This window comes from Colletotrichum lupini, chromosome 2, assembly GCF_023278565.1.
Source record: "Colletotrichum lupini chromosome 2, complete sequence".
Lineage (NCBI taxonomy): Eukaryota > Fungi > Ascomycota > Sordariomycetes > Glomerellales > Glomerellaceae > Colletotrichum > Colletotrichum lupini.
This window is the reverse complement of record NC_064675.1, coordinates 7,546,819-7,570,038: the sequence shown is the minus strand read 5'-3', so window position 1 is coordinate 7,570,038 and position 23,220 is coordinate 7,546,819. Positions and strand designations below refer to the sequence as shown.

Here is a 23,220-nt window from a genome sequence, read left to right as displayed (position 1 = left end):
CAGATGCAATATTATCAAACACTTTGGGAGCGATGTTGTTTCTCATGCCAGCCCGCGACGAATGATAGGAATGAGGGTTTCATACTAATACATGGTACGATTTTCTGGTGGAAGACAGTAACACCCTACTTCTTCATTATTTCTCTCAACGCGTCAACCTCGGCCTCCCTTCTCGCGAGCTGCAGCTTCAGTCTGTCACGCTCCTCCTCGACAACTTTGAGAGCAGATTCTAGCTCCGTTATGCGGTCACGGCCTTTTTGACGATATCTTCGAGCTGCGACAGTATTGCGCTGTCTTTTGATAGCATTAGCGTTATCTTCATCGATCGAGTCGAGGTCAGTGGTTGGAGATCCGTTGGCTTTGCGTTTGGTGCCAGATGCGGAGTGACCGCGGCGCTGAGTTGCGGGGGCTGAGGGCTGTGAAGGCAGAGGATCGGAAGTGGTCCTCCTCGAATAAAAGGTCGAGGAGAAGATGGACTTGGGATTATCCAAGGTGATTGGAATGCTTTCCGGTGGGCTTCTATGAGTGGCTGTTTGAGATGGTTGGCAGTCTGAGATGGATATCAGTAAGAAGATGGCTAGGTGAATCAACACCACTTGAACGTACCATGCGGTCCTGGTGATTGGGAAGGCTCGATGCTACCAAGCATACCCAGAAAGACATCTTCCCGACCTGTATGCAACGCCCCCAGCGCAGCGATGCTGTCGTCCTGACTACTTGCTCGAGGCAACTCATCGGCTTCAAGTTGCGGATCGAGAGGGATTTGGTAGTCTGGAAGTTGAGATCCATCCCCTGAGTCTGTCGTGATGCCCTGCCACCCAAACATAGGGCCCATTGCCTGATGAGAATCCCACCAGGTAAGCTCCCCAAGGTGGTTCCGGCTCCTTTGGCTGCTGTTCTCGGTAGAATACTGGTCGAGTCCAGCTGCACGTAGGAAATGGGGATGATTGTAGTGTTGCCATGGAGTCAGATTATTGGGCCTCTCTTTGAATGAGAGGCAGAAGTGCTTTGACAAAAGATTGGTTTGACTTACGTCTCGAGACAGTCCAGGGAATTCAAGTCTCTCTGTACTATACGATGTTGTCAAGCGACGGCACGTGGAAACGAGTGACGGAGAGATTCAAATCAGAAAGGGAGCTGGTTGGGTGGGGAATCGGTGAGCTAGATTAGGAAGTGTGGATGAGTCGAGATGGCTCATAATGACGGCTCCTACGAGCGGCTCTCAGATTGGTCCGTGTAGTTTGGTGTAGCTTCAGAGATCAAGGCAGGGGACAACATCCCAGTAATTGTACGAAGCCCGTAAACACCAAAACCAATTTTCGCAAACAGTGAACGCGCATTGCGGTAAAACACAGATGGCCTTACGGATATCTGCGTGATTGTAGAATTAACATTACGTATATCTTGTTGAGTTTGGTAGTAAAAGTAAGGTAGACAATGAAATACGGATACTTGGTTGAAGACAGATGCGCGCAACCTTTAGCTGGCTTCGTTACTGCACCATGCACCCCGCAACCCCGTGCTCAGAGCCGAGATTCTATTGCCCTCATGGAAAACCCTCTGGAGACCAGTCATACCAGCCCATGTCAACCTCATCAATAACACCCCACTGCTCAACGAACTGCTTCTTCTTGTCCTCCAGACCTTCAGTGCAAAGAATCTCAAACACAGTTCTCCAGGCGCTGTTGACCGCACCGATGATCCAAGCGTGGCCCGAACTCAGCGCCTCGCCCGCGAAGTGCATGTGGCCATCAGCAGAAGGCCTCATCAACCACGGCAGCGTGCTGCTGAACTGCCCCGGGCCGAAGATGGCAAAGGCGCCGTTGGAATAAGCCGATCCGTACCAGTCGTAGGCGTGGTATCCCTCAAATTGCGACAGGAGAAACTCGTGAGACACGCCGTTGAGCTCTGCCAGGTTCCTCAGAGTCAAGTCGACCATGACGTCGATGCTCTCTGGCTGATAAGGTGCCTGTTGTTTCTCATTGTGCGGGTTCATGTAGGAGCCTAGTCTGGAGGCATCCTGGCCCCAGACGTAGCTGGCAATCATGGTTCCCGGGGCACCCGGGACATCGACGCCGTAAGAGGGGTAGACACAGCGGCGGATAGGAAGATCGGTGAAGGATTGACCGCCCTTGAAAGGACCGGTGGCGAGGTTTTCCCACCTGCAATGAGCGAGTTAGTTAAACCCCCAAGTTTGATGCTATGGCCGGAAAACAGCTTACCAGCGAGTCTTGAACTTGAATCCAATCTTTGTCGAAGGATCGTAGCTTCAGTACGAAGTTAGCTTGGGTTTAGAAGAAACCCGGCTGAAGTAGAAGGTAAGTGGACTTACTTGAGAGAGCGGATGGCATGGTTTTCGAAATAGTTGAGCTCTAGCTCGGTCATGTTGATAGCCTGGAGGGCGCCCAACGGAACAGTTGAGATGACATGAGCGTAGTCGTACTCCTTGGTGCCGTTGACGACAATCTTCAAGGAGCCATTGGCATTCTTCTTAATGTCGGAAACCCTGTTGTGCAGAACGGGCTTGTTCTTCACAATGAGGTTCATGCCTTTGGTCAACATGTCCATACCGCCGTTGATCAGCGACCAGTTGTGAATATCTGCACTGTCAAAAATCCACTGCTCTAGGACGGCTTGAGACATGGAGTACATATCGTAGTGACCTGTGGCATCGTTGATGGTCTCCATCCAGTCGATCTCGGTGTTGGTAAAGCCCTGGTCCAAGAGGAAGTCCCGGACCGTCATGGAATCATACTTCATGAGGAGGTTGAAACCTGTGTCAAAATTGGCTGAGAGCGCTGTCGTCATGCTGCTGACTTGAGCCTTCCACACATTGTACGCAGACTGCGTGTTAAAGGTCGAGTTGAATACCGGAACGTCGTACCTAGCAGGGGAGGCAGAGTTCGGGTCTTGGAGAAGAGAGGTGATGCCATTGAATCGTCTGAACGTGTTGTCCGTTCTGAAGATGTAGTGTTTCTTAACAACCTGGTCGCGTTCAGCTACCCTCGCATTGATGTAGGGGATAAGACTCCATGAGTCATTTCCAATGATGCGGCTCATGTAAGGCATCGGAGGGAAGCGCATGGCGCCGACGTCCTGCAGTGATCATGTCAGCTAGGGAATGGTGCGCTGTATAGCGACAACAACTCACGTAGTAATCATAGTAGGCAGGGTCTACGGGTGTGGACTTGTCCCAAGCCTCTTGATCAAAATGGTAGGTGAAGATTCTCCCGCCAATGCGTCCAGAGACCTCATGAATGTCGTAGTCAATTCCGAGGGAGTCAAGTAGAATGGCAGCGTAGAGTCCGGCAGCTCCACCGCCAATGATGCCGACCTTTAGGGGAACATCCTTCGGCGTCGGTACTCTACTATGGTTGCTATAGTTTGACTCATCCACGACCTTGCGGAAGAAAGCTGCGCGCGGATTCTTGGCAGCAAGCTCGCCGTCGTTGCAGATGTTTCTTTCTTCGAGCTGGACTGGCTTGGATTCCGGGGCGGGTAAAGCGAATGACTGTGCCAACAAAAGGGCGGTAACGAGCGTACGTGTGCTGAAGAGCGACATTGTTCGGGCGGTAAAGACTGTATGATAGCCGGCGCGGCTGATAGACGTGGATCTGGCCTCTGCCTTGCTTAGGGTCCACAAGTGACAACGTCGTTGATGGCGGCATCAACATCTCCATTTATAGCGATGGTCGTTAACCGGCATCTTGGCTGCATTGTTTACACTTCACAACATGAACCTGCATTTCGACCATGTCTACAGAATGCCAACTTCGCTCCCCAGGGGCTTGGGCCATACAGGGCTTGCATATCTTGAACCCAGGTCTTACTGAGTTCCAGCCCACATTCCTCGTTTCTTCTCCTAAATCTCGACACGTGGTTTGGACCCCTCTGCTCTGGAATGCGGCCCAGGCCCAAGACGGTCTCCGCAAACACGCAATTCTTCCGAGCTGCTGGAGGTGCACGGCATGGGCTTCATTTCCTAGCATACCTCTGAGCAGTTGAGCTGAGAGGGCTGAGCATCACATATCTTTCGCAGCCACGTCAAATCTCTTCCCTTCAGTGGGAGAGTCAGAAAGGGTATAGGGGCGCAGGTTTGATCCGGGTAGGTGGAATATGAAGCATGGAGCAGGAATAACCTTCGAAGTCAGTCTGGATATGTATTAGTTTTTGGTGGGAAAAAAAGCCCCTTGTTTCTCAGACAACGGAACCGCCTGACGTTGAACCCCATGCAATTTTGAAAGGCAGCTCAGAGAGTGAAAACATGTTTCCATCGGCGACAAAGTCCCCTTCTTAGTCTTCAGTAGAAATCTTGTTCTTTGAGTTAGGGATAGGAAATCAGAACACTGCTTTTGCGCCAGGTGGCTTTATAATCATTTTCGGATATAATGGCTCAGTAAAAAGACCGGTGGGATACTGCCGCTGTATGGATTGTGCACGGGTTGTGTAGGTACCCAGACTTCGTTCAGGGTAGCTTGCTGTTCTCTGATGTGTAATATGGACTCGTTACGAATGCAGATCGTTTCTGCTAGAAGCTCTCAATTGTATTTTGCACATGTGTCCAAAAAGACTACCAGCATTGTTCCGGTGTGGGATCGGTGAAGCGACTTGTTCAAACTTCAATTGCTAGTCAAAATATCTGTCACGAGATATGGATGTGGTTAATGCTGCCCACATTGAGTGGGCCCGCTTTTTGTGACAATATCCGTGTCCGCCTTTGTCCCGGCCCGTGCGTGCGCCTTTGAAATACCATGCTGCTATTGCCCGATAAACTTAGCGGCAAACCCAAGACATTTAGCTGCCGAGAGGAGGGTACCGTGCCGAGTCTAAATGGATCGCCTCATCACTCGGCAGCCGGAACCTTCTTTATTAGTGTTGCACACAAAGCCACCACTGTTCTTCGGAAGCAAAATGAGTCCGGAAGCACTTTGTTACCGAGAAGACGCGGTGGGGGCGCCGGGACATAGGGGGATCAGGTCGGCGCCTTAGCAATGCCCGCTCGCCGGGAGGGGGCCGTTGCACCAGACGGCAGAGATGCTGATTGATAATACTGAGTGCGAAACCGTGGTGGATCTTGCGTGATGCATACACAATCGTGCGAGATCTCCAGTTATTGCGCGATAGCTCGGTGGAGGCGGGGTGAAGCTTGGAGACAGCTGTCCACCAGCAAAGCATATAAGCAGGTTGCGCCCAACCTCCAAGTATAGAGGTGAAATTGAAGTCACTCGCAGCTGAGAAGATAACAACCCGTAAAACAACTCTCAACTCTCCAATTCTTCAACTCCAAACTCCAACACAGTCTTCAACCAAGTCCAAGAGTCTCAACATGTCTGTCGTTAAGAAGGTCGCTGTTGTCGGAGTAAGTTCACCTATCATGTCACTTAACGTTCCGACACTAATTCCACTAGGGTTCCGGAAACCTTGGCCCCAGCATCGTCCGTGGCCTCATTGACGCCGGGTTTGAAGTCACAGCAGTCTCGAGAAAGGAGTCCAGCGCAACATTCCCCTCCGAGGCCACTGTTAAGAAGATCGATCTCTCCTCAGTCGAAGCTGTCACAGAAGTTTTCAAGGGCCAGGACGCCGTCGTGTCTGTCGTCGGAAATGCTGGATTCGGAAGTCAAAAGACACTCGCTGACGCTGCTGTTGCCGCTCAAGTTAAGCGTTTCATCCCATCAGAATTCGGAATCAACACTCGCAAGGCCCGCGGCTCTAAGATTGGCGGCATCTTGACTCCCAAGATTGAGTTTGTTGACTATTTGATTGAGCTCTCTGAGAAGAACAGCTCATTCACGTGGACTGGTATCGCCACTGGGCCCTTCTTCGATTGGGTAAGCTAATAATCACCTTCTCCCATCTTTACATGTAGTCAGCGTGCTGATCGAGCATAGGACTTTAGCGGTGGCCTTCTGGGCTTCGATATCAAGAACAAGGCTATCAGAATCTTTGACTCTGGAAACGAGCCTGTTTCGCCATCATCTCTTCCCTTTATTGGAAAGTCCGTTGCTGGCGTGCTCAAGAACACCGAGGCGACAGCCAACAAGTACATTGACGTTGCTTCATTCACGACTACTCAACGCGAATTGCTCAAGGTTGTTGAGGAGCTGACTGGCTCTACTTTCACCGTCAGTAACGTCAAGACTGCCGATCTGGAGAAGATTGCGGATGAGAAGCTGTCCAAGGGTGACTTCAGCGCCTTTATCGACTTGTTGCAGCAGTACAGCTTTGCTGATGGCAACGATAATGCCACAAAGGACAATGCGGCGGTTAAGTTGTTGGGTCTGCAGGAAGAAGACCTCAAGTCTGAGACCAAGAAGGCTCTGTCCGCGTGGAAGTAGAGATTTATGAATAACGAAAATAAGCGAAAATAAGCAGATGCTAATACAATAGAGGCTATCGCCTTATCAAATTAACTTGTCTTGCTCGTGCCAATTACGCCGTCGCGGAAGTTTGATCATTAAGTTTGAGGCATGAATATCTCGATGGCAGGAATAACAAGAGGCTATATGTCCAGCGCCGCGTCGCCGTAGGAACTAATCTTTAACATCCGGTCTAGGGAACATTATAGTACTTAGTAGGCACAAAAGAACTTAGAAAAGCCTGAGACGCTGAGGAAAGTTCGACTGATATAGATGAGCAAAGTCTGAGACCGCCCATACGTCCCACATGCTATTCCTTACGTCCTTTCGTCTAATAGCAATGCAGCCGAAGCCGCAGATAAACTTAATTAAGTTGAGCTATGCCTTCTATCACGAGTTATAGCACGTAGTAATAAGCATACGGAGTATAGTAAAAGTAGCTTAACTATTAAAATAGAAATAGATAAAAAGAAAAGGTCTATATATATAATATCTAAAATAGATACGTAATTTAATACGTAACGGGTACTTTATAAAGTACGATTACTATCCTTATTACGTAATATACCCCTTAATTACTACCGCTAGGGAGCTATTATACTTAAAATAAAATCTTTAAATACCCTTATAAAGGCCTGATTTAGTTAAATATAAATAAATAAAAAATAAGTATAAGGAATACGCGTCTTTTAAACTACGTTTATTATAAATATATCCCTTTATTTAAAATAAATAGAATCCTAACTTAGAATAGTACGTATTTTATTATTTTTAATATATAAATTACTAAGAGCGAGGCTACTTAGCTACTTTATATATATTTAAATTCTCGTAGTGTTACTTAGTTATTATTAAAAATTTTTTTTAACTTTTTATAATTATTATAAATACCCCCGTTTACTACGCGCGCGCGCTTATATTATTAAATCGTTTATTAATTTTATTTTAAATATAAATATTTAATATATTTAAAAATAATAATAAGTTTCGCACAATTTTTATAATACTTTTTATATATATATTATATAGTTTACTAAGAGTTTAAATAAGTAATAATATTAACGAGCCTTTTTAAGTTATTACCCTCCCTTATAACTTCTTATTTACTTATTAAGGCCCGGTTACTAAGCTCTCTTTTTTTAATTAAAAAGATATTAAAATTATTAATTAAAACGCTAAGGACTTTATTAAGTTCGAGGCTCTTTTTAATAGCTATAATAAGAGTAATAATAAAATAAATAATAATAATAATAAGAGCTCTAACGGGCTTTTACTTATCCCCCCCTTAGAGTTTAAAAATAAAAATAAAACTAATTTAAATAATAAGCCCTTTAAAAAGGGTATATTATATATTTATTATTTTAAGAGTTTATATTTAATATTATTTTAAAGTTTAAAAAATATAAAACTAGCTCTTTTTAAAAAAGTAATAAAAAATAAAAAAGAACGCTAAGAAGCTAAGGTACTCCCCGTAATAAGTATAGTTCTTTTTATTATTCTAAGCTTATTTAACGTATATTTAGTCCTTAAGAAGCTTAAGGGAAAGGCTTTTAAAGAACAGGAGATTTAGTACTTATTTTATTTTAAAATAGCCCTTTAGTATACTAACTTTAAGGATAGTAGTTATTATTTTATAAAAAGTAATAATTAGTATACGCGCTATTTTAATAGCTATTTAGCTAAAGGGTATATTAATATATTAGTTATTTTATAACTAATAGCCTAGGCCCTTATTAAAGCTATTATAAATAATACTCCCTTTCTTATAAATATATTATCCTTTTTTATTATTAAAAAGCGCACTTTTAATTATAGTTTTAATAAAATATTACTAAGCTCCGTAATATCGTTTACTAAATATATAATAACTAAAAGATATATAAGAACTATATTAGCTTTTATATAAAGGACTTTTTTAACGCGCGCCCCTAGTTCTCTTTTATACTTATTATAATTATTTATAACTAATCTTTTATTACGCTACCCGCTTTTATAACCTAAGTTATTAATTTAATAATTATTTTAGCTCTTATGCCCCCTACTACCCCTATTACTCTTAGTTTTATAAACTTTAAAATATATAAAATACGTTTCTTAATACGTATACTAACCTTCTTTTTTAATAATATTATATTCTTAGTAATCGTATACTTTATAAACTAAGAATTTAAATAATAAATATAAACCTAGGTCTTATTTTTATATATATATACCCTATAAAGTAAGGTTATTTTAAAAGTTTAGGCCTTTGGGCTATAAAAAGTTTTTATTTTATTTATTTTAAGCCTCCGGGCCGCATTTTAAGTTCCGTTTATTATCTACTTTTAAGTATTAAGTTTTTCTAAGCGTAGCTTAAATTAATTATTTTTAACTATTTTAGCTATTTATAATAGCTTCTCGCGCATTATAAAAGTTAAAAAATATGTAAAAATATTTCAACTTAGCTTATAAAAAGTTTTTAATAAGTCTATTTATTAATATATTTTTTATTAATATATAAATAACTTTAAAACTACTTCTAGCGTATTTTTATCTTAGTTATATATTTTATATATTAATATAGCGAAGTTAAATAGCTATTTCTTTTCCTTCCCCTATAATAAGTTAAATCGTTTACTAATTATCGTAATTAACTAACTATACTTTTCTTAAATTAAAGGTAATATTTTCAAAAAAGCGCTTTAAAACTATAGTCTTTTTTATAATTTTTTTAAAATAAAAAAGCTTAGCTTCGGTAGTTAACGTTATAACTATCGCTTAATATACTAATTTTTATTAAATTAGGCTATTAAAAAAGAATATTATATATCCCTAAAATAATCGTTATATTACTTTATCATTTATAAAGCTAATATCTCTAGCTAAAAATAATAATTACGTACTTAGTATACTACTATAATAAAACGTAAAATATTTCGTTATATAAAAATATTAGATATAGTAATTAATTATTTCAATATAAGTTACGCTTAGGTTAGTTAGGAACCGTAATAATTATAAATAAGTAAAAGTAATATTCAGTTTAATTATAATAGCTATATAAAGTATACTCCTAACCTTTTCTTAATAGCTTTTTATTTCCTTTTTTATTACTTACCCCTCGTTTAGTTTAAACTCTTTTTAAAAAAGAGGGGTAGCTAAATATAATAAATTTATAAAGTTAAAGCGCTTAGTAACTCGCTCGATATATATATTATAAATAAAATAAACTTTATAAATAGTACGGTTTTATAAAATCCGTACTCTAAAAAAGTAATTAATTAGTTTATTTTTTTTAAAGTTAATATATTCTTTTATATTATTAACGATCCCCTAAGCTACTTTTTAGTTATTTTAATAGTATAAAATAATAAAGTCGTCGACGTAGAATACTAATATTACTTTTCTATTTATAGTTTAGTAAATATAAATCTCTTCGTAATTATATATTATATTTATATTACGAAGTATAGAAATAAAAGTTTAGAACTAAAGAATTAGCGGGTTTTAGAAGTTATATAAAGCGCGTTAAAGCTTACTTATTTTATTAATAACTTTATATCCTTTTAGGGGTTTAATAATTATTAGCTTATTATTCTTAAAAGGCGCGTTAAAGAATACGTTAATAATATTATATTAGTCTATTTTAAAGTCGAATTAGGTAGTTATTATTATTATAAGCCTAAAGGTTTTTATAGCGAGCGTCGAAGCGTACGTATTTTATAAAAAATTAAGTAGTTATATATCCCCCCTTATATATATATATACCTTTACTTTACTAACTTCGTTATTAACGTTATATTTATAAATATATACTTATTTTAATAAAAATAGGATCCCTTATTTAAAATTACAGTCGATCTCTTCTTATATATTAATATCCCTTAGCTTTTTTATTTTTATATTTATAATATCCCCAAGTAGCTTTTATAATTATAATAAAAGATATTTAATATTACTAAAATTCTTTAGTAAGCTTTAGAAATTAATTTTAATAAGTCGTAGTTTTTAAACTCTTTTAAAGCGCTCTAAGTAGGTCTTATAAACTACTCTTTTTACTACTTAATAAAGTATTATATATCCTATATTACTTTCCTTTATAACTTTTTATTAATTAAGTATAAAAATAAAAATAAAATAATCCTAAAGACGGTTATAATAATTACTATTTCCTATATTTAAATATAAGAGCGTTACGAAAATATTATTATTAAAATATTATAAAAGTCTACGGGCCCGGTTTAAATATTTAGGACTTAATAAAGCTTTACTTAGTACTTAATAAGGCGGTTTTTATAAGCTCTATTTTTATATAATAATAGAGGTTTATTATAAGGGTTCTTTATTAACGTCGATTTTAGTATTAAGAATTACTTTTTTATAATTAGTACTTCGTTTATTACGTATTTTAGCGTTTTATTAAGAGCTATTAAAAATTAAAAGCTTAAGAACCTCTATAATATATATAAGCGCTTATAAAGAGGATTATAAACTACGTAGAGCTATTTATAACCCGGTTATTATATCCCTTTTTTTATTCCTATTCTTAAGCTTATATAAGGGGGTTATTTTAGGGGTTAATAATAATAATAAAACTATATTAGCCTCTTTAGCCTTATTTACCATACCCTAGAGTACGTTTATTAATTACTTAGCGCCCTAAATAGTTAAAAATCTAATAATAATACTATTTTTAATTATAAAGTTATTTTAAATATTAGTATTTTTAAAGTCTAAATTTACTTCCTTAAGTACTCGAACTAACTTATTATTAATATTAAAAAGTTCTTATATTTCTTAGATTACTAAATTTATTTACTTATTTATAATAGCTTACTCCTCGTATACGGGATTATAAAAGACTTTTTTATTAAACTTAATATTTTTTATAATAAATATTTACTTAAGCGCGGGTATTTAGACCTTATATAGGTTATATATTTTTAATATATATCTAACTAAGTATTTTATATATTTATAAAAAAGTACTTTAAACTCTTTTTAATATATACCCCTTTTACGATTTTTATAAAAAGGGTATACTTAGTAATTATATACGTAGAGGCTATTAAAATACGAGGTAATTAGTTTAAAATCCTATACTTAGTAACCCGTTTATTATTAGTATTAATACTACTTTTATTAATTAATTTTTATTATAATAAGCAAATCTCTTTTATTAGCCTCCCGTAAGGTAATATTATAAATAAAAATTATTATTAATATTATTTTATTTTATAAATTCGTAAAAAGGTTTATAAAAAGGTATATTTTATAAACTTTAGTAATTATAAGTTAATTTACTTTTTTAGCATTATTTATAAGTTCTTTTATATATAGAAATAGAAGTTCTATTTTAATTCTTAGCTCGCTATATTACGTTTTATATACGTATTTAACGTTTATAATTAAAAGAGTAGTCTTATTATTATTTTTAAATAAGTAGATTAGAGTCCTTTTTTAATAATAAATCGCTACTTCGAGGCTCTATAATATAAAAAGTACTTCTTTTTTTATTTTAGTTTTTAAAAAGAACCCCTTAAGCTACTTATTATATTCGTTAAAAGCTATAAGTATATATTATTATTTACTAAGAAATAGTTCGAAATAAAAGAGATCTTAATATATATAGTACTATAGCTATAAGGCTCTTTTTAAGGGTAGTTCTTTTAAAATTACTATTTTAGCTTTAGATAATATATATATTTTATACTTAACTTATAATAGAGGTTTAATATATATACCTCGAGTTTTATATAATAATTAATAAAGAGTATTAGGTCCGAGATAACTTATTTTAAAGTACTAAAGGAGCGCGCTATTAAACTTTTTATAAATATGTTAATATAAGTAATAGAATTTTTTATAGCTAACTAGTAATATAATACTAACTAAGCTTTATAAAATACGCTTAAAGTTTATAAAAAAAGAATAGGATTAGAGGAGCTTATATTTAAAAAAGACTAAGTTATTCTTTTAAATAAGCTACTTTTTAATAATACTCTTATAAAGCGTTCCTTATTATAAAATATAATTTAGACTATAATATTAAAGTGCGCTTCTATTTAGTAAAGTTTTTAAAATTATATTAATATAAAATCCTTTAATATAAGCGACGTTTTAAAGCTTTAAATCGTAAATTCCTTTTTTTTTAGGTCTATTTAAGACGCCCTTTATAATACGAGTATTATATATAGTAATAAGTAGTATAGTAGTTCTTAATTTAATATAGTCTTTATTACTTAATAATATATAACTCTCGGGTTTAAGTAGGCTCTTATTGTTAACTAAATATATTATTTTATAACTATTTATTACCGTATTTTAAAAAAAGGGGTAAGTATTATTTATAAGGATACTAAAGATTATGTTTATTTTTAAGTCCTAACTCTTTATAAATATAGCGATTACATAGCCCTCGTCTTAGTTTATTAATAAGCTCGTTATAAATTAATTAGAAGATCTTTTTAAAAACCTAGGTCTCTTAGGGGTTTTATTATTCTTTAGTTAATTAGTTTTTTTAAGCTTATTATAGAGTAATTTCTACTTATTTAATTTAATAATAATAGAGACTTTTTTTATATAGCTCTTTAATATTCGTATTAATAACTTACTAATATTTTAACTTATAAATACTTATTTTAATTTTTAGTACGCTATAGGGTATTATAAATATACGTAATTATAAAAGTATATAACGTTACTTTTATTATTTATATTATTAACTAAGTTAGAGCGTTTAATAGAAATAAAATAAGCTCCTCTTTAATTTAAAAATCGTTTAGTATATACGTCCTAGGTTACTAAGCTAAATATATATATAATCTCCTCGAGGGTCCTCGTATACGTTCCGAAAGCTATTAATTTATTAAAAGTCTTATATATACGTTAGCCCTATATAGGGTTAAGTCTAAACTTAATTATAATTAAGAAGTTAAGTATAGCGATCTCTTTACTAATTTTTAAAATATTATATATTTTAGCTTAGAAATAAATAGATTACTACTCTTTATATTAGTATTAGGGGTTAGTTCCGGTCCTCGCTTTATTAAGGGCTTATTAATACTCCTCTCGAATTATATTCTTTATTATTAGTTCGGGGGGCGGAAATTCTTATTTCAAATATTTAATAATTCGCTATATACTAAACTTAGTACCGTTCTTAATAACTTTTTAAAATACGTATTCGTATAATATAGCGTTAACTAATTTTATTAATTACTAAATAAGGACTTTAATATATATATTAATAATATTATATTTATAAACTATAAGTTATTTATATTTAGTATTGAGCTCTTATTATTTTTAAATACTCTCGAGTATATAGATGCTCTTTATAAATATAATATAAAAATAGATTTATTTATATAAAATAAGTAGCATAGCTAGCTTTATAAAAAAAAACCTAGCTTAGTTCTATAAATTACTTATACTTAAAAAAGTTAAAAAGTTCGTACTAAGAGTTATATTTAGAAGTTATTAATAAAGGATTTTTTAGTTTTTTTTGTTATTTTTAAACGCTTTATAACGGGCTTAGTAAGCTCGTAATTCTTTTTTATTACGAGTTATAACTAATTATTCGAATTCTAAGGGTAAAATAAGTACTATAGAGGGGTTAAAAAATACGTTAGAATTTAGAATATCTAAGTTAACGTATTTTTAAACCTTAATACTCTTATTTATAATACGAAGTACGTTAAATTATTTAATCTAACTATCGTAACTAGTTAATTTAGCTTAGGCTAAAATAAGTATAAATAAGTTAATTATTTTAAAAAGATTATAAAAATCATATTAATAAGTATATTATTATAATATAAGGTCTTAATTAAGAGCTAGGCTTATAATTATTACGAGTTATAATACATAGTAATAGGTATACGGAGTATAATAAAAATAGCTTAACTATTAAAATAGAAAAAAAAAAAAAAGGTCTATATATACGATATTTAAAATAGATATGTGGTTTAGTACGTAACGGGCACTTTATAAGGTGCGATTACTATCCCTGTTACGTGACACCTTCGCCACCCCAATCGTTCGCTAACTAAACGGCGCTTCCTTTTCGGGAAGTGCTCATTCCAGGCTCCGTCTAAACTTTGTTTTGTGCACAGATTCATGATTCCTCAACTTTGTCTTGCGTCCATAAGAGATATGCTGGCGTGCATCATTGAGTTCGCTTGCTCCACAAATTATTTAACGTCATGCTTGCGATGGTGCTTTAGTTCCTCGGTATCCCACTTGCACTGATGAGCTCGTAAACTCGCCCAGTCCTATATCATCACCGACAACATCTTATGATCATGCCTATAGAGATTCGAACTGCGCTCGAGAGCGACCTCAAGCGATGCGCAGAGGTCGGGCACGTAGCTTTTGGCAAAAGCCCATTCACTAAAATTATGTTTCCCGGTCACGTCCCGAAAGATGGGTTCTTAGGGCTTCGTACCACCGACTTGATCATGCAGCTTCGAGACGACCCGACCGTTCGAATGTTCGTGGCAGTAGACACGGAGCGAAGAGGTGATTGCGCAATCGTTGGGTTTGCCAAATGGCATGTCTACGAACATGGCATGCCTTTGAGCACAGGGAAACTGCATTCTTGGGGCAAAGGTTGCAATGAGGAGGCTTGCAGCTTGGTGTTTGGAGGCGTGGGCTTAATGAGAGACCGTCTCATGGCCTACAAGCCGTGCGTTTGTGAGTCGTCTTTCCATATCGTCAAGTCTGAAAAGGACTAGCTTCCCTAATGCTAAGTGATGGCAGACCTTCATATCTTGGTGACAGAACCCCTGTATCAACATCGCGGCGTGGGGCAACATCTCCTGGCCTTCGGGATCCAGGAATCACTCCGATTAGAAGTTCCGATATATCTTGAGGCAACAGAGGCTGGCCACTCTCTTTACCAAAAAGTCGGCTTTGATGATATCGAAGTACACCGCGCTGACTTGACCAAATTTGGGGAGCATCGTCCTCATATGATCTGGGGAATGATCCGAGAACCATACTCCTGGTTTCCATGAATCACTTGCACATTTGAAAGTCCACTCAATCTGCTTTAAGAAGGAAGTAATGGAGAGTGTGTGGAATGAAATGAAATCTATTGCAAACAACCATCTATGTTAAAACGCCATGCTATGCTACCATTTTCCTATCCCGCCATGCAATGCTCCATGATCAACAACGGCGAATCCGAATATTACTGTTCGCTTAAGAAGTGTAACCGGCAGCACGGTCAGCGGCAGTAGCCTGCGCCATCTTTTCTGTTCCCACAGAAACAGTGGGGATCCAGCCTTGAGGGTTCACATCGGTGCCAGTGGTAGCGATGCTGTCACCGGTAGAGTTGACACCGATGGTGATGTAGCCAACGAGACCGTCCTCAACGGTGTCTCCAAGAAGAGAGACGCTGATGAAGGGGCTATAGCCGTCCTCGCTAGCGCTGGACAGGACAGAGTCCTCGGCATTGGTGGTGCGGTTCAAGGTCTCGAGGTGGGCGGAGTAGGGGCTAACGGCGTAGACCTGGGAAAGGAGGTCTTCCTCGAAGAAGAGCTGTCCGACGTGCTGAAGTGCGCTCTGGCTGAAACCAACACCGTCGGAGGCGTTGGCTTGAACAGCCACGTGGATGTGGGTAGAGCGAGAAGTGTAGTAGCCGGGAAACTTGGTAAGAAACTCGATCATACCAGCCTCATCGGAGACTTGAATGCCGCGGAGGAAAGTCTCATCGTCGGTAGTGCCATCAGATCGCTTGCTCCAGCCATCAAGCAACTCAGAGGTGTCGGGGTCAATGCCAGTGAAGGAAGCATATGAGCCAGTCGCATTGCAGGCCCAGATAGAGGCCGAGGCACCCTCGAGCGGCTCGCAGGTCTCGACATCAATGATTCCTATGTCGAGATAGAAATCAATGCCGGACTGAGTTTCGCGGAGGTCGTGACGGACCAACTCGCCGTCCACGCCGTAGGGATAAAAATAGTTTCGGGGGCCAGGAGACAGGTGTTGTTCTGGATGCTGGTGTATTGTAGGGTGTTGCGCTTAGACATGCCGTGGACGTTTGGAAGAATGTCGCCATTCTCGACGCGGCGCTCATAGAGGCGCTGAGAGCGCTTGGCAATGATTTCAGCCTTGCGCTTCTCGATTGCAGCAGCGCACTTGTTGGTTGAACGACCAGCAAGAGCTGCCTCTTTCTTTGCGTTCTCCTTGGTCAGCTTCTCAGGGTGAGCAATGACCTCGGTGGCGGCCAAAGAGAGAGCAGCGAGAGCGAGAGTAGTAAACTTCATCTTGTCGTGTATGATGTGTGTAAGTCAAAGCCAAGACGTGGTTAGAGAGAGAGAAGGAGAGAGATCTCGATGTAATTGAGCGGAAAAGCTTGGAAAGTAGTCTTAGTGAAGGTCTGGATGAGGTTTTGTTGCTGCTTCTGACGATTAAGAATCTCCTCTATTGCGGTAATAGCAGCTTTGCTTTATATGTGTGTCTTCACTCTGAACTTCATCATGATTTTCTCGTTACCCACAACTTGGCATCCCTTTTCGCATGAGCTCCCATTACGACTACTCTGCGCCTCGACTAGGCCGTCCCGATAGAGTGGATTTAGGTCGGAGAACCAGGATCCATATTCGTAATCCCTTGAATCTGGTTGAACAGGCTCATCTGGTCTACGGGATTTTGCACCCATCGTTCCAGGAACAGAGTGTGGTCGTAGCTTAGCATGAGAAATCTACGTGAATGATCCGTACATCCCCGGGATTCAAGGGGAAAGAGGGCAAGTTTTCTGCCCGGAACGTGGGTGATGTTGCGCTCGGGAGGTGGGAGAACAGGCCCACAATACCCGCTTCGTCCGACTCAGCCTACCGGGCCGCGTCCCTACCCCTACTGACACCGAGGCTCTGGCCCGGTCCCACCGGAAGTCCTATCACTGACGCGTTTGCATGTACTTGTATGTCAACGTCTCTACGGACCTCGCGAGACCTCCCTGACCGGGTTCTAGAAGGAAATGCCCCTCCCGCATAGAACATTAAAGGAGGCGCGGATGGGACGAACACGACGACTCATGAACCAAACATCCGATAGCTTACGTCGCATTCAACCCAAGGCTGACTTTAGCAATATGGCAGCTTTTACCGTGATTCTAATTGGATATCTTTGTTTCTTGTTATCCGACAGGTCAAGCCATGAAGTAAGGTAGGGGTCAACCGTGCCGGTAGACATAGATGATTCCAAAGCACTGCTTGATAAAAATCTCATCCATTGGGGCTATTCCGCATTCCGAGCTACTCGGGAAACAGCCAAGCCGCGTGTTTTGGCGGAAGAATGCCTTCGTTGAGAGATGTTCCATGTCCTGATATTGCGTTGACTGACATACATGTATACAACTGATTTGCCTCGTCTCTATGCGGATCCTGCGAATCTCTGAAAGTATTACTCAGTGAGGGGAGGGTGGTAATAGTTGGTCCATCCTGCTAAGACTCCAAAATATTGTGGCCCTCCGGTCGCTTCGGTCACCCACAATACCCACCTGTCGGGCTTCCCCGAAAATGAGAATCAAGTAAAAGATCACCGATTATTAATATCCCATAGACTTGTTACCGCAATTAACACACGATATTTTTGTCATAATGTGGCCCAACAAAGTCACCTCGAGTACGGACAAGGTGTGCGATGTTCGAGAGTCAGCAACTTTGGAGCTACGATGAGAAATATCGAGAATTATGCGATGAAGACATTCCACCCCCGACTGTTAGTTTGGTTCTCATAGCTTCTTCGAATTATCTAGACGGCTTGCAGATAGTGATATCCCACTCAACATATGTAGATACATCACATGCGAAATAGCTTGGGGATGCCGTGGCAAGGTCACTGTCTCGATTGACACTGACACCAAACCTTTCCATCTCACGAAATGGAGGCGGGACATGAAGTGCCAACATTAAAAATGAACGGGAGGTAATAATCGCAATTTTATCATGAGTATAGTGGTCCAGCATGCATGATCTGTCACCCTCTCCCGAACCCCCCACGTACCGTTTCGGTTGGTCGCCTGGTAGGGATTATGAAACTTGTGCGGGCTCACCATCAGCCACATATAGAGCCCTGACATTTGAGTTTGTCGATGCCGTTAGCAGCCAAACATATATTACTTGGTCGATAATCGCACGAAGGCTGGTAGTAGACGAGAAATGAACCTGGGCTTATTGAGTGAAAAACTCCTGAAAGATACATCAGAGAACCTTAACATCTTCGCAGTTGCATTATCATGGCGGGAAGGGCTTTCACTGCTAGCAAACTGGAGCCTAAGGAGCTGAGCGAGACATAGCAACTGAATTATGTAGCAAGAAGTGATTCAGTAATATGAGCCTAGAAGCAGTCGCCTGGAATATCACATCTCGTTTGCGTCAGCTCAATAATTCTCGAGATATCACCTCGGAATGCAGTGCTGATCTAGGCCTCAGAATCTGGTCTAAACAACCAGCCCGTCAATGTAGATTGAAGAACACATTAGCTCGTTGGTAATGGTTGACAATGGTATTTGGAAACCAGAAAGCTCTCAGACACCTACCTGTATAGCTTCAGGCTCCAGGTCTTACGAAATCTGTCTGCTCTGGAAGCTGGAATTAATGCTATTATTTGCGTAAGATGTTACAGGAAAAAGGGAACGCCTCCTGATTCAGTGATTAACGCAGCAGAGACTTTTGCCAGAGTCTGACTTGTGTCGACAGGCGAAACAATGTATTTTGTTCAATCAAGATCTAGATATCCTCGAGAAACGTCACAAAGGGCTCAGTGCCCCAGAAAATGACTCGAGATGTTCGCGGGTCAAGTCTTGAAAAGTTTCTGCAGCCAATTGAAAGGAACACTGATACTAATTGTGGACTTCAAGCCCCCATGTCCGACCAAAGACACCTCAACAGCCTCCGATATTGACCAGAGACAGAGGACTCTGGAAGACTTTGGTCTTGGCGGCTAGCTCATTATCGATATCTTAGTAACGATGACGAATTTGACCCCTAGATAGATGGACATGAACTCTCGTGATTTTTCGATTTTACTCACAGATGTTGTACCAGGATCACAGAAGAGTCCAGACGAGCTCATCAGGTGAACATTAGCCCTGTGCAACATTGAATAATCATCGAAAACGAATTCTAAATGGGGCTCCTTTTGCCGATGTTGATTACAACTAACTCCAGTTCAGTTGAGCAACGGCCTCCAACCACTGGAATGCAGGCTTTGATCACGACCTATTCTTGATTTTCTTCGATATCTTTTCATTGTTTACTCAATTGAAGAATGCCATTGTTTTTTTGGTAAAAGAAATGATTCTTTTAATGGTCGAATTGAGTTATTGAGTAGAGCTCTTGTCCTCGAGCTTTGTCTCGAATACCTGCTTGACAATCGATAGTTTGGAAATTGTGCCTCGACCTCTTATTTCTTTCTTGAACAAACTTATTCAAAAGCATCGTCAACTACATATTTCGGCCGGCATCCGAGTCTACAGGATACGTGATTTGACTTCAACAACGACATTACCAGAAATAATTGCATTCAGGCCTCAATCGATCTCATTCTTTGCAATCCAAGTTCACCTCCATCATGTCGTCAAACCACCCCATTGCTCCATCGTCGATGTATTTCGAATCACTCAGAAGGGCTTTAACGGCAAACCCCAGCTTGTGGAACGGACTGACGCTTGAGTGCGCAATCTGCAGAGAGCCTATGAATCTTGTTGGAGACGGACTACCTTCCTCAGAGGATACTGGTTCCGATGGAGTCAGTCGTTTGCATGCAATTCATGGCCATGAAAATTTTGCGAATGTGCACCCACGTTCACCCAAGGACGCCATCGTCCTACCGTGCGCTCACATATTTTGTAAAGGTTGTCTGTTCATAATCTATTACTCAGATTACGGTCTTGAAGACTTCCTGCCAACTAATGTGTACCCAAGGCCCGATCCAGTCTGTCCAGCCTGTCGAACAAAACTGGTCTACCCAGATTGCGACTTTCGCTGTCGTTTTCCTGGCATACCATTCCCACGCTCGAACCAAGCAATGAACCTCTTCCCCCCAACACTTCAAGGTGGTATCACGCAGGGTTCACGTAGATGCAACTCATGTCGGGTTATCGCAGCCTGGTATGACCTGCAGCACCGCGTTGACCGCGTGATGGAAGCCTCCATGCCTTATGATAATTGGATTATTACCGTTATGCCTACTAGTATTGCGGGTCAAGCCTGCTTATGCCGCAGTGAGGTGTACTTGGAACGGACATTTGGAGAACGACTCGCCCAAACCGCGCGCCATTTACGCATTGATACTGGGTTATGGCCTTGGTCAGGACCGCAGGCTTCTGATCAACTCAAATTTGTTCTAAGATGGCGGACGTGAGATTGTAGGATAGGTAGATGTCGACACAGCAGAAAGATAGTACTTCCATGTTCTCGCGATCCTCAAACAAAATCATGAGCTTGTTTCAATTCTCACCAAGGTGATTTTCTACAGATAGACGAGTGCGATTTCAAAGTCATGCAATCACACTCTTTTCTGTGACTCTTGAAGAAAAGCTGGCGCCGTTGAATGTTAGGTCTATTCTAGAAAGGCGTCATGTTTGTTGTACAGTGTGTGAGAAAATGAGCCTTCGTGTGTTTTCAATGGTGTTCCGATGTTTGCACGACGATTGTCCGACTCAAAGCCAAAGCGCTTTTTGGAGAGTCCGTAACCGCTTGTCAATCGAATAATAGTAATCAGTGGACTGGATGCCTCACCGAGAACTGCACAAGGTTCATGTTGAGAAACACTGCATCGCATATCGAAGCCTCATGCGCCAGTGGATCAAAGAGGGCAACATTGCCCAACTAGGTCCCACCGGTGGCCGTTTTCAAGCTTTGCGGCTTGCGCAACCGGGGATCGGAGGGATCACCTTGAAGGGAGACATGGACGTGTGACTGGACAGTGACGTTTCCGTGTGAGCCTAGCACGCCGATCATAGTGTGGAAGAATCTCACTTTGCGGGGTTCCTCCGTGGGCGGGAGGAGATTCCTTGAGACCCGAGACTAACACGAGTAGACAATCGCAGGTGATCACTTCTCGGCGACCATATTTCCCTGATGATGGTTCACCAGCAGGGTCCTCTGTTTCTCAAGATACCACTCAAAGAACACTATACGAGGAGCTCAGCCACGACCGGCAGTCCCGACAAAGCGGTCTGGAGGGATGCTGGTGACACTGCGCGGCCGTATGTCCGAAAGCTTTGTTTGCTGCAGGATTCGGGTGCGTACAGACGAGTAAGACCTATGTAAGACCCAAGTATTCGTCATGTTGATCGTTCGTATTCCCGGAAGAGCACACTCGTCGTCAGGGTTGGCCGATGCAGGAAAGCAAACGCATGATCACGGAGATACGCCAGAAGACCAACAAATTTTGTGAAAGGCATCAAGAAGTTCAGACGTGTTCAGAATTGGTATAAATCCAGGTGAGCTGTCCTCTCCTATTCTTCCGATTCTCATCTCCTCATCATTCCAACCACTCTCAGCCCTCGGACCGTCCAAACTCCAATTACACCAACAAAAACAGACCTCAACGCTGCACACCCGAACTCTGTTCCTCTTCCAGCTACAGTACATTCAAGACCCCTTGCACCCCCTCAAAAAAACCAAATCCCTCTTCATCCATTCCATCATGCATTTTTCAACCATCATCGCAACCGCAGCGGCCCTGTTCCTCGGAGCCGAGGCCGGTGCCGTGCCCCGTCAAGACCCCCACATCACCGACTTCCGGATCTGGAGCGAACAGGGATGCGGAGCTGCCGGTAACCTCGGCGTCTGGACCATCACAAAGTCGCAAACCGATGTGTGCCAAACAGCGTTCAACGCACCGGACAATGTCGTTAAGGCCATTCGCATCAGCAGCCTTACAGAGGGCTGTGAGAGTAAGACCCTGATACCCTGTTTCTTGAGACAAATGGCTAATATTGGCTGGCCAAGTGATTGCCTACCCTACAGCCGATTGTGGAGAGGGGGGTCGCCAAGTCGGCGTCCAGACTTGCGAGGAGTGGAGCGATATCGCCGACAACTTCTTGAGCTTCAAGGTTACCTGCTCTTAGCCTTTCTCATCACTTATTGGGACTCTCGCATTTTCTGGAGTTTGTGATTTCTTCGACGATTTGGGACCGGAGAAAATGGTGCATGAACGCATGGGTTGGAGTTGAACGCAGACACAGCATATGGAACCTTCCTTGGGAGTCACGACTGACAAGGATGTACGCCAGTGACTGGGCTTGGCATAATAATGGTAATTCACTCCTTAGGTACTAGTTTCTATAGAGAAATTGGACACGATCAATGATCTACATATAAACTCCCGACGCGATTATCTTGTGAGGAATGATAGCTGAACTTTTTAAGGTCTAGCGTACAATTCATTGTAGCCGTCAGCGAGCACCCAGTGAGACATCTACCATACATTCCCAGTAGAAATAAATAGACATTGACTGGATTTCGTGTCTGATTACAGTAAACCTTCAGAGAAAGCACGTTGTTTGCATAGTGGTGAGCATGCTCTTGATGGTCCCCGAACGTCTTAATTGTCTTAGTGCTCAGGAGTAGGGTATCGGCGATCACACTCGGATCAGGAGTGCCGTTAGGTATTTCAAATCGAAATTCCCAAGAAGAATAGCTCCGTGGTCCCAGAAAGCACAATTGTCATAGCTTGGACCCTTGAACGTGGAGACGGCTCTTTCGTAGTTTGGCGCCTGTCCTAGAACGGGGTGAGTCTTGAATGCATGATGTCAAGAGAGCCAGAGTATCGGCACTAGCGGCACTTCATCGTCATTGCGACCGGGCACCCGCCTCGAGCTACATATCCTCGAGGTTTCCCCAGCTGCGCTACCAGCCTTCATCAT

The 23,220-nt window shown here is 40.4% G+C and overlaps 6 protein-coding genes across 6 annotated transcripts; 4 read left to right on the top strand and 2 right to left on the bottom strand.

The window, feature by feature from the left end:
* Positions 1 to 125: 125 nt before the first annotated feature.
* CLUP02_04615 (L-amino acid oxidase) lies at positions 126 to 3,562 on the bottom strand (the record flags this gene model as incomplete). Its single annotated transcript, XM_049283626.1, has 7 exons — positions 126 to 529; positions 607 to 910; positions 1,034 to 1,070; positions 1,578 to 2,162; positions 2,223 to 2,267; positions 2,333 to 3,096; positions 3,152 to 3,562. 7 exons carry the CDS (start codon positions 3,560 to 3,562, stop codon positions 126 to 128), a joined length of 2,550 nt encoding a protein of 849 aa, XP_049140769.1.
* Positions 3,563 to 4,830: 1,268 nt separating this feature from the next.
* CLUP02_04614 (uncharacterized protein) lies at positions 4,831 to 4,989 on the top strand (the record flags this gene model as incomplete). Its single annotated transcript, XM_049283625.1, has 1 exon — positions 4,831 to 4,989. One exon carries the CDS (start codon positions 4,831 to 4,833, stop codon positions 4,987 to 4,989), a length of 159 nt encoding a protein of 52 aa, XP_049140768.1.
* A 337-nt stretch (positions 4,990 to 5,326) lies between these two features.
* On the top strand, positions 5,327 to 6,335 carry CLUP02_04613 (NmrA-like family protein; the record flags this gene model as incomplete). The annotated part of the gene is made up of 3 exons (XM_049283624.1): positions 5,327 to 5,359; positions 5,409 to 5,828; positions 5,889 to 6,335. 3 exons carry the CDS (start codon positions 5,327 to 5,329, stop codon positions 6,333 to 6,335), a joined length of 900 nt encoding a protein of 299 aa, XP_049140767.1.
* An 8,306-nt stretch (positions 6,336 to 14,641) lies between these two features.
* On the top strand, positions 14,642 to 15,355 carry CLUP02_04612 (acetyltransferase; the record flags this gene model as incomplete). Its single annotated transcript, XM_049283623.1, has 2 exons — positions 14,642 to 15,032; positions 15,099 to 15,355. 2 exons carry the CDS (start codon positions 14,642 to 14,644, stop codon positions 15,353 to 15,355), a joined length of 648 nt encoding a protein of 215 aa, XP_049140766.1.
* Positions 15,356 to 15,542: 187 nt separating this feature from the next.
* On the bottom strand, positions 15,543 to 16,606 carry CLUP02_04611 (uncharacterized protein; the record flags this gene model as incomplete). Its single annotated transcript, XM_049283622.1, has 2 exons — positions 15,543 to 16,213; positions 16,273 to 16,606. The coding sequence occupies 2 exons, from the start codon at positions 16,604 to 16,606 to the stop codon at positions 15,543 to 15,545; spliced, it is 1,005 nt and encodes a 334-aa protein (XP_049140765.1).
* A 5,392-nt stretch (positions 16,607 to 21,998) lies between these two features.
* Positions 21,999 to 22,422, top strand: CLUP02_04610 (uncharacterized protein; the record flags this gene model as incomplete). The annotated part of the gene is made up of 2 exons (XM_049283621.1): positions 21,999 to 22,248; positions 22,322 to 22,422. 2 exons carry the CDS (start codon positions 21,999 to 22,001, stop codon positions 22,420 to 22,422), a joined length of 351 nt encoding a protein of 116 aa, XP_049140764.1.
* Between the last annotated feature and the right edge of the window lie 798 nt (positions 22,423 to 23,220).